This window comes from Melanotaenia boesemani, chromosome 20, assembly GCF_017639745.1.
Source record: "Melanotaenia boesemani isolate fMelBoe1 chromosome 20, fMelBoe1.pri, whole genome shotgun sequence".
In the NCBI taxonomy this organism is placed as follows: Eukaryota; Metazoa; Chordata; class Actinopteri; order Atheriniformes; family Melanotaeniidae; genus Melanotaenia; species Melanotaenia boesemani.
The window spans coordinates 716,636-727,746 of record NC_055701.1 but is presented as its reverse complement, the minus strand read 5'-3'; the positions used below and the strand labels follow the sequence as shown (position 1 = coordinate 727,746).

The 11,111-nt window shown below is 46.2% G+C and overlaps 1 protein-coding gene across 1 annotated transcript; it reads left to right on the top strand.

The window, feature by feature from the left end:
* The first annotated feature begins 929 nt into the window (after positions 1 to 929).
* Positions 930 to 7,362, top strand: rdh14a (retinol dehydrogenase 14a). The gene is made up of 2 exons (XM_041972328.1): positions 930 to 1,242; positions 6,475 to 7,362. Exons 1-2 carry the CDS (start codon positions 1,000 to 1,002, stop codon positions 7,090 to 7,092), a joined length of 861 nt encoding a protein of 286 aa, XP_041828262.1. The 5' UTR covers positions 930 to 999; the 3' UTR covers positions 7,093 to 7,362.
* The last annotated feature ends 3,749 nt before the right edge of the window (positions 7,363 to 11,111 follow it).

Below are 11,111 nucleotides of genomic sequence, written 5' to 3'. Positions count from 1 at the left end.
AATGTGAGCTGGTATGACAATAAAGTTCCTTGAATCCTTGAATCCTTGAATGAATGCTGCAGCCACGCTTAGCATTATGTCCCCCTTAAATGTACGACAGGAGCAGGTGAGGCCCGGCACTACATACTCACGTCCTGGTTCCAGCACCACAGTACATGCCACCCTGACAACCTGTGTTCTCACTGGGGGGGTTAGCTCCAATGGGGGGTACCTTCTCTCCGAATAAAGTTATTTCCCTTCGACCGTAGTCCAGACAGGCGCCCGACTGCTGCAGAAAGGGGTGCCCCAGTATAACCTCAGTACCTCCAGGGGTGTCTGCCATTATGAAGTTAACGTGTGTCATTCTGTCTCCTTTCATCACCAGCAGCACAACCTCCCCAAGAACTGCGAGACCCTCCGGGGCTATACCCTGAAGAACCCCTGCTTGTGACAACTGTACTGCTGTTCTGGTGTCGGGAGCGATAGAATTGAACTGTTGTAGTGGTAACACATTTCACTGCACCCCCGAATCCAGCAATGCACGCATGCTTAGTCCATGTACCATTATTTGGATGCACATTTCCTCCTCTGGAACCCCTGGACAGATGACCATGGTGTTTGTATCCAGGGCCGGTGATACGGTTGGTACAGGGGCACCTCATCCCCATCCCTCACAGTGGCCATCCTGGGGTTCTGTATGGCTGCTCCACGCACCCCCGACCACATCAGCTGGGTCACAAAAGCCATCAAAAATGCTGTGTAAATAAAATTTAGAATTAAGATGACGGCTATGTGTGATTAATACGTTTTATCTTTAATTTAGTGGTAAATAAAATTAAACTTTCATAATTATTATTAAACAAAAAGAAAACAGTTCTTATTTCCGGTTTGTTTGTGTTAAATCCCCACTCGGAAGTCCGTCTGACTTCCGGTGGTTTGTTGTTGTCACGTGACGCTAGCTAGCATGGATGCTAGCCCATGAAGCTTCTGGAGAGTCTCGTACCGGCTGAAGTGTGAGAGATGATGAGCGGGAAGACGGTGATCATCACCGGAGCGAACAGCGGGATCGGGAAGGCCACCGCGGCGGGGGTGGTGAAGCTCCAGGGCCGGGTGATCATGGCCTGCCGGGACCGGAGCAGGGCCGAGGAGGCCGCCCGGGACATCGTAGAAGAGACCGGGGCGGACAGGGACCAGGTGGTGGTCCGACATCTGGACCTGGCCTCGCTGACATCCGTCCGAAGCTTCTGTGAAAACATCCTGAAGGTAGTTTGAGGCTCTGAGATGATTAATCTACAAAGTTGAACTAGTTCTGGTTTTACCCAAATATCCAGGAAACTTTTCATAGTGCGAAGAAAGAAATTAATCCTTTTCCTCTAAAACACAGCAAACATCCAGAAAATCTGCAGGGAAAAGTCTCAGTTTCACACTTTTAAACTCATTAGACATTTATCGTTTAAACATGATCATAAATCACTTTAATCCTGATATTTTCTTTATATGCTTTGATCCGATCCAACTTTATTTATAAAGCATTTTAAAACGACCAATAAAAAGATAAACAGGAAGATAAAGTAATCAGAACAAAATATTAAATAAAACAGATTTAAATAGATCATGAAGACAGACAGACAGACAGACAGACAGACAGACAGACAGATAGATAGATAGATGACAGAAATTCTTTGACAGGCTCAAGGGTCCACGTTTAAAAAAACATTTAAAACAAACAAAAAGTTTGATTTACAAAGAAAAGGTGAGATGAGTTGTGTCTATTTCATATGATTCAGAACGGTTATAGAATGAAGGGATTGAAGGATTTCGACGTTTTTCGGGCCAGTGGGCCTTTGTAACGTCTCCCTGAAGGTAACACCTGAGGCAGGTGTGAAGTGGGTGGGAGGTCCTCTGTGGTCATGGTGGCTTTCCTGGTCTCAGAGCGTCTGTCCAGGTCAGACGGGTGTTTGTGGTGAGCTGGTTATTTTACTGGCCTGACTGATGACACGGTGGAGTTTCGTGTTGGATAGGGAGGAGGCTGAACCAGGAGGTAATATTGAAGGTGAGGACAGACTCAATCAGAGATTTTACACCACAGTTAAAACGTCTTTACTGACACAGAAAGCCCGGAGTTTCCTGAGCAGGTGGAGATGCTGCTGTGAGAAGGTGGAGATGCTGCTGGGCTTTTTTATAGACGGTGTCAGCGTGTTTGAAGGACAGGCAGAATTTCAGTTCCTAGATATTTAAAACCTGTAACCTGCTCCACCTGCTGGCTGATGGGTGTGAACAGAAGTGATGGAGAGTTGTCTCCTTGGTCTTGGTAATATTGAGCTCCAGATACAAGGTTTGGACCAGACTGCTGAAGGTCTGCTGGTCCTCAGAGCCTGGGTGTCGGTCAGGTGGGCCACCAGGACCATGTCATCCGCAACTTAAAAAGTCATGTTCCTTCTCCGCTACAGGTGATGTTGTTGGTGGCAGTCCTGTGTTTAAAACTGATGTTCCACATTTAAAACCATTAAAAAGAGCCTGTTGAGGCCGGTCCTTTAAAAAGTTCCTAATCCATAAAATCAATGTGGATGGACCTGCAGGTCAGAGCCGGTGGACCGTGTTAAAACCAGAAGAGTCCATGAATAAAATCCTAGTGTGAGGATGTGCAGAATCCAGCTGTTTGTGTGAGACTTGCATCCTCTGCACCACGTTTCTCCCTGCAAACTGAAATGGATCAGTTTTGTCTGACCGCATATTTGAAAGCTGATGACACACAACTCTCTCCTTCGGTGGGGCTTTTTAGGCTCTGGGATCATGATAGACTTCTTCCACTGAGGCCAGTTAATCAGCAGTGATGGTATGGTAGGAGGGGCTGGGGCTCCAGGTGGTTGGTGTGTTGTGGCTGAAACGGGTGAAAAAATTGTCTAAGTGCTGAGCAAAGGAGGCAGGATCTGGCTGGTCGGATAGTGTGGGTTCGGGGGCTCTGTCCATCATGATGTTCAACCCCTGCCAAGCCTCTCTCACATTACCAGATGTCAACTTGCTCCACCCTGTGCTTATCGTTGATCTGAGCCTTCCTGGCCTTCCTTCTGAACTCCTTTTCCAGTTCCTGCACCCTGACCTTGTCACCATCTAAAAACGCCTTCTCTTCTGAACAAGGCAGGTTTTCATGTCTTTTGAAATCCATTTTTTATTATTAGGTTGAACGGTTATTTTCTTGCTAGGTGTAATAATGTCCTCACAAAATAAAATATGAGGTCAGCATGTCTGTTATCCTGTTAAAATCCCCCCATCATTAAAAAACAAGTCCCAGTTTCTCAGCTCAGAACAGCCCTTAATGTTTCAGCTGCATCTCCATCCCAGACTCTAGTGGTTGTTGTGATGGCTTCACCTGTTTCCAGCTGTTATATTTCAGGAGTAGCAGGATGACGGTGGGTGTGGTTTTGAGACATATGCGTTTGGGACGTTGCTGTAGCACATGTCCAGTAGGTTCTGCGTTCTGGTTGGGTTGTGACATATTGCTCTAAAGTGGGCAGGTGTGAGGTGATGCCACACCTGTTAAAATCCCCCAGTAGGAACTCTGGCTGCTCTCCAGTCAGACCAGCTCTGTTGTAGCCGTCAGTGATGTGTTCAGCAGCTCGGTTAAAGTCAGGTCCTGGGACGAACACTAGGATCACAGGGATCTGGGAGAATCCTCTGGCAGATAATGTGGTCTAAACGACACAGTCATACGTTCATAATGTTTCCAGCTCTGGTCTGACTGTCAGAGTTGTTGCCCACTCGCTGTTAACAGCCATGCAGACTCCGCCCCCAACACACTTCCACGTTCTTACTGCATCTCTGTCAAAGCGAATGATGTTAAAAGAGAAATAAGTAGCACTGACACCTAGTGTCGAAAGAGAAAAACAGACAGCGTTCTTCCTCCCTCCCCGAGAGTTTCTGTAGGTTGGTGGTTTGTGAGAGGACGGTTCTTTTATACAGTCTATGGAGGACGGAGAACAAAGCGCCAGCAAACATCATGATGAGGAGCGAAGATGATTCACACACACAGGAAGTTGCTATGCTTTGCAATGCTAGCGCTAATTTCATGCGCTAATTTACGTTAGCATAAAATAGTGTAAACAAAAGCTACTTTAATTAACAAATGTTCTCCCTTCTCACTTAATCAATGAATTTGATAGTAATTTAATAAGTTTATAAGGACAAACACAGTTTACACTCGGTCCAAACATCATTCATGTGTTGTTGTAAACTAACAGGCCACCAGTTTACTCCACTAATACGTCCATACAGTCACACACATTCACTTAATGAGCGCCGAGAAATAAATTAGACTAAAATCTTTGTAAATCAAGATAAACTTGTAGGTTAATTTAAGCTAAATTCCAGTATTTACCTGTCAGGAGAAACTTTGCAGCTCAGACTTCTCCACCTTAAAAAAGATTCTCTAATATTGATCCTCGTTTTATTCCGTTTTTGGTGGTTTGCTTTTTTAGCAGGATGCCGAGGCTTTTTAGGTTTTTCTGAAACTATTTCTGGTCCACTTCTTTTACCAGCTTCCATACCTGCAGGCTGCTGCTCTTTTACCAACATAAAATACCAAACGCTGCCTTGTTGTTAGGCAACCGTGGGGAGTCGCATATGATTGGTTTAGGAACCAGGAAGTAGGACAGAGCAACACGGTGCACCCAAGTTATTCCATCACGTAACTATTATTTTGAAAGGAGAAAAGCTTGACAAAGACATTGTTGATCTAGGAGCTGGATTGTTTATAGGGAAGCTTCCTTTTATCCCTCACAGCAAATGAGAACATTTTAAATTATTTTTAAGGAAAAAATCCTGATTATTCAGCCTTTAAATCCGTCCAGGTGAAAATCCACATCCTGAGAGAGCCATGTCTCTATGAAACAGAACAAATTGATTCGTTTATAATCCCGATCAGACTCCAGTAATGATGCAGGCTCGTCTGTCTTGTTCTGAAGCGATCGCATGTTAGAGTTATGGCAGGTAGCCGTAACTCTCCTCCTTAATCTGTTCCGTATCCCTCCTCCGGATCCTCTTTTCCTTCGTATTCGCTTCCTTTTGTGCCCTTGTAGTAGCTCCATCGAAGATCCAGCATGAAGGAGCACCTCTGGTTGGACATGGTTCAGCTCCAACAGGTAGACCCTTGAATAGGTTAGTTTACCTGCATTGGCGTTAAACGGTGGTTTTGTTTGTGAAGAAAGTCCATTTACATGCCACAAACAAACGATGATGAAGAGATGAAAGAGGAGGGAGGGTTTAGGAAGAGATTTCAAATCAGGTGATCAGCAGTTCTGTTAGGACCTTTAAAGCCCTGGTCTTGCTGGGTCTCCTAGCGGTCCCCTGCTGGGTCTCCTAGCGGTCCCCTGCTGGGTCTCCTAGCGGTCCCCTGCTGGGCCTCCTAGCGGTCCCCTGCTGGGTCTCTTGGTATAAACACCAGTTCCTTTTGACCAGGCCAGCAACCACGTTGCCCTGATGGGCACAGCCTGAGGAGGCAGCGTGGGTCTCCTTCCCATGGGCTCACCACATGTTGTCAGGGTCAGCGAGGATCTGAGGGGCTGATCCTGGACTACAGAATCTGGCTCTAGGGATGAGAAACGTGATCGCTCTGGTGGAAGGCGCCTCAACTGGTAAACAAGGTGTACATGGAGATGGTGGAAGTTTGACCACCACTCAGGCCTCGCCACCTGCAGACTGAACCCAGAACAGGACCAGGTCTTCAGAACTGAGTCTTCACCCAAAACAGTAACCGGTCAATGTTATTTTGGTCCCGGTGATCTGTCTGGGTTGATGGGATGTTCAGAGTTACAAACCACTGGGCATCCCTTCCTTTGTTGCTCAGCAACCATTTTGGACATGTCCTCCCAGACTGTAGATAGTTCTTTGGAGCAGGTAAGCTGGAGCAGCAGGTAAACCGGAGCAGCAGGTAAACCGGAGCCTGGTTCTGTTTCACGTTGTTTTTGGTCACAGCTGCTGAACCTGAGAAAGAAAATGTTTAAACAATAAAAAGAAGGAAGTGATGAAGCTGGTCAGGTGATCGGGTCTAGATGAAAGATGACGTAGGAGACGTGTGTCTGACAGAGAGGCAGTGATGTTGTTCAGACTGATGAAGAGGAGGAGGAGGAAGGTAAGACTCATTGTTCAGAATGAATTGTAATTTTATTGATGTCGTCACAGAAAAAACACACAGTAAAGATTTTCAACGTGACTTTACTGAGAATTTGTATTTTTTTTTATTAATTTCCAGCTTTAGATGAAGATGCAGGAGGTTCAGACGAATCATGTGATCATATCTGATGCTGTACAGACGCGTGTGGATTTACACACACTTCCAGACAGGAACATGTTCTAGTTGCAGATTAATGGATGTTATACTAAGTGACTTTAATCCGTGTCAGCGTTCAGACGCTGCCTTCATTTTACCAGCAGGTTGTGCAGAACATTAAAGCTGCAGTGGTGTTATTAATTAGATGATGTGATTGTTGGTGTGAACAGGAGGAACCCCGCCTGGACGTGCTCATCAACAATGCCGGAGTCTACCAGTGTCCCTACACCAGGACGGAGGACGGCTTTGAGATGCAGTTTGGGGTCAACCACCTGGGTCACTTCCTGCTCACCCACCTGCTGCTGGACCTCCTGAAGCGCTCGGCCCCCAGCCGCATCCTGGTGGTCTCCTCCAGACTCTACAAACACGGCCACATCAACTTCGAGGACCTGAGCAGCGAGCGGTCCTACGACAAGGCCTTCGCCTACAGCCGCAGCAAACTGGCCAACCTGCTGTTCACCTGCGAGCTGGCTCGCCGCCTGGAGGGCAGCAGCGTGACGGTCAACTCTCTGACGCCCGGCATCGTCAGGACTAATCTGGGGAGGCACGTGCACGTCCCAGCTTTAGCCAAGCCACTGTTCCACCTGCTGTCCCGGGCTTTGTTTAAGAGCCCCGAGCAGGGAGCTGAGACGGCGGTGTTTCTGGCCTCCAGCCCCGACGTTGACGGTGTGCAGGGAAAATGCTTCGCGGACTGTCGGCCTCAGGTTCTCCTGGACAAGGCCACCGACCGAGACATGGCCAGTAAGCTGTGGGACATGAGTGAAATCATGGTGGGCATAACCACATGAAGTCTGAGCTAAGGGGGAGAACGTCCTGCAGCGCCTCGTTCTGGATGGGAGGGGGTTATTAGTCAGCGTCCCGGGTTCATGTTTAACTGGTCTCAAAGCTGCTGGAAAAGTGTGGTCTCCCTCACCCTGTAGACCGGTGGTCTCCCTCACCCTGTAGAAAGGAGAATAATCTCTTACCCACTGGACACCTCAGTTACTCTCAGCATGCAGAGGATGAGGAAGAGGAGTGATCAGTGATGAAGAGTGGTGAGTGAGATCGAACAAATGTGACCACGCCTCTACGGAGGTCAGAGGCAGACCAGGGCAGCCCAGAGACCCGGGCCCCCAGTAGCGGCCCCGGAGCACTAACCCAAGCTACCCCACCACAAAGACGACCCCAGCCCCACCCGAAGGCTGGGGAGCCAAAAAGGGGGGTAAAGGGGAAGGATTCTAGGGGCCCAGAAGGGCCTCAATGTAATTGTAATACTAAGAAAATGATCTAAAACTCAATGATAAACTTATAATCACGCAAACATTTAGTTACAATGCATTGGTATCACTAAGTTTCTTCGTTCTGGAAACATTTCTGAACACCCACCCCCCTTTATAGTTCCCTTAAATGGTTCAGCTGCTCCATCAGCGCTACAGACAGTGGATGGTAAGACAGCAGGATGCCTCAAACATCGGGAAGTTTAAAAAGAAAAAGCTGAGACTGCAGAGAGAACAGAGGGGTGGACAGTATGTCACCCAGTTCTTCCAGAGACGAGGTGGTCGGTTGGTTCGTCTGATGGAAAGTTGTGGAACATCAGCTTGTTGTCTCTTCTAAACTTTGTCCATATAAGCTAGCTCACTTTGCTCCATATTAGTTCACATTCCTGAAGAAAACTGGATTTTATTCATTTCACTGTTTTAGTCAAATAATCAACGCAGGTAAACGATTAGCAAGCTGCTAAAAAACATCACGCTTGTTCGAAAACAGACACGAGAGCAGCCGAAGCAGATGCTGCCAGACACCCCACCCCCCACGCCCCCCAACCCCCCCACCCCCCCACCCCACCCCACCCCGCCCCACCTGAACACAACCCCCACCCCCACCCCTCCCCACCTGAACATGTCCAGGTGGTCCTGAGGAAGGAGGTGAGCAGCTGAGTGTTGAATTGATTATTGTGGAGAAAAAACATGATAGAAAAAAACGTTCTGAATTATTAATAATAAATAAAAAATGTTTGTATTTATTTTAGACTGATGTGAATGGTTCTCAGCTGTCTCTGTAACATAGGTCAGGTCAGTAGTTTGGGACTCATCCTCCTGTTTTGCAGTAGGAACATTTCTAGTGCAGCAGACTGGGTGACGGCTTTCAATCCAACCAGAGAAATATTTACATTTTCTAGAAGATTAACCAGCAACAAGCATATAGCATCATATATGTTCCCCACTAATCTAAAGCTTCAACCAGGAGTCTACAGATCTGGAGATGAATTAGACTTCATGTGTTGCTACATGAGGGAGACGATGACGTGGAGGATTGGTAGTCAGATCAGTTTCCCTTCACATTGTTGGTGAAATCACTGAAAGCACCTTTAAGTAGGGCTGGGCGATTTGGCCTAATAATAAAATCTCAGATTTTTTATTACCAAATCCGATTTCCGATTTTAATCGATTTTTTTTCTTTTTTTTTACAAAACATAAACTTATTAAAAACATTAATTTATTTATATAAATTAATGCCAGCAAAAATAAAGCATATAATGTCGTAGCTTTTCCACCATATAAACACTTCATATCTTACATAGAAACACAACGCATCCGTGATCTCTTTCCATCTGGATCCTTATCGTACAGGATCCACAGCAGGAATAATTCCCCTGATGAAGGTTGTCTCTTAACGAGGGTTTGTGGGTTAAGTTGAGTTCTGCATTTCTGACTGCAGTTAGACGCACAGCTAAATCCAGGCGTGACTGAAGGGTCAATTTACTGAACATCTGTCAGACAAACACCGTTCTGGTGTGGAGGGAGGGCGAAGCCTGCTGCTAACTAACTATGGAAAAAAATCCAGATTTTCATAAAAATAAATCTCCAGAAATGGAAAATTCGATTTATCGATTAATCGCCCAGCCCTACCTTTAAGTAAAAAAAATAGTGGGAGGCCACCATAAATAAAGATTGTGATGCTGTTACACATGATATTACATCGTTGGAGATACTATATAATAGAACAGCTGATAGAACAGAAAGCTGGACTTCAGGACTTGATAAGTGGTTTTCCAGGGAGAAAACTCCACGTTGGCTCTTGGTGAAAAACGCTGAGTAAGGAGAATGATTGTAAATGAGACTTCCAGCATGACTCAGCAGTAATGCACCTTTACCTCTCCTTGATATCTTATTATACAAAGTTCTGCCTTTTAATGTGATTATTTAACTTTAAAGACGCTTCCAGCCGTTGTTTGGCTGTAAATCTCCACAGTGGTTTGCTTGTGACCGTTTTACATTCAGTTCATATAAAACAATAAACCATGTCAGGTCCAGTTTCTGTTTCTGAGCCTCATTTATTTTACTATTTGCCTCTTATTTATTGCCGCTTGTTTCTCCACAGATTATAAATGCATTTAATTTTCATGGAAGAGGTTATTTTGTATTTAAGTTTTGTATTTGTAATTTGTTTTGTAATGATCATGAGATAATTTGTTATTTAAGTATTTAAAAAAAGATAGATGGGTTTTTAAATATAAAGTTTCTGTCTTGCAGCAAATAATTGAATCTAAATAAACTTCATTGTATTTTTAGTGCTTCTCTACCAAGCAGCCTGTCATGTTTTTCTTTTCATTTCTTTTAATTTAATTTCTTTTAATGATATTTTGATGGTCAAAATATCATTAAAATTGCTAATTGAATGTGTTACACTATCAAAGTTTTTAAGGGGGGGCCCAAACTCTCTAGCAGCGCCCTTGCCCAGAGGGCGTCAGAGGAGAGCCCCAGCAAGAGCCCCCCACGGTCTTGGGGCACAGGTCCCAGTGGGCCAAGATCGGCAGCCGCCGGCCCCACCAGGGACCGGCCACCCAGGGCAGCCCAAGCAAAGGGCCCCAGGAGCCAAGAGGCAGTCTCCCCACCCCCCCAAGGGTGGAGGGCCCGCACCATGCCAAGGAGGACCTGGTCCCCCCAGACAACCACCCGGCGTAGGCCAGCACACACCCCGATGTTCCAGCCGCACACCCCGGGAACCAGGGCACCATCGACCCCCACCCTTCACCTTCTCCAACCTCCACCCCATATAACCCCACACTCACACCCTCCCCCGCGCCGCACCCACAAGCTCTCATCATCACACAGTCACGTCACACATAACCCACCCACCATGCCCCGTGGGGGACACCCCAGGCGGACCAGAGGACAGTGAGCCTTAAGCCCGGTCCACCCCACCACTGCCCATTTCTAGACGAGCCTATCCAGGGTGGTGATGGAGGAGGAGTTTAGGGACAGATAGAGAAATGAAGCCTGGTCTCTGAGAGCTGTGAAGGATGTTCTGTCCTGGTTCTGGTTCCCGTTTAGCTCCACCAGGGTTGGTCTGAGATAATGAGCTAATAATAAAATTGCAGAACCAGGAATTTATGGAAGCACACCTACCGTCATGGTGAGGAATTAATATTTCAACACAAACGCTCACATGGGGGCGGAGCCTCTAAAGACCTGGATGGAGACTATGAAGGAAGGAACTGAGGAAGCTCCTCCCCAAACGTCTGGGCCATAATAATCAGTCATGTCCGTTTATATCTTCCCATCAGCTAATATCCTAGAATCTCACCAGTTTACACTTTAACAGAGCCGTTCCTTCCTGGCTGTTGCTACGGCAACCATGTGCCTGCTCTATGGACATTTAGAATTGTGTAACTTCAGCATTTTTCTTTTATAACAAAGATTTTAGAAATCATCTTTACATTCAGTAAACTGGAATGCCTGGTTTTCCTTTTCCTTATGAAAATACCAGCGTTATCACAGAAGCTTGGTGAGGACTTGTTCACGGATGAAAGCTGATTTAAATCACA

Excerpts from the sequence above, each read along its gene's own strand:
- rdh14a (XM_041972328.1), top strand. The coding sequence starts at position 1,000 with ATGATGAGCGGGAAGACGGTGATCATCACCGGAGCGAACAGCGGGATC. Across the intron at positions 1,243-6,474 it reads TCTGTGAAAACATCCTGAAG|GAGGAACCCCGCCTGGACGT; the intron begins GTAGTTTGAGGC and ends TGGTGTGAACAG.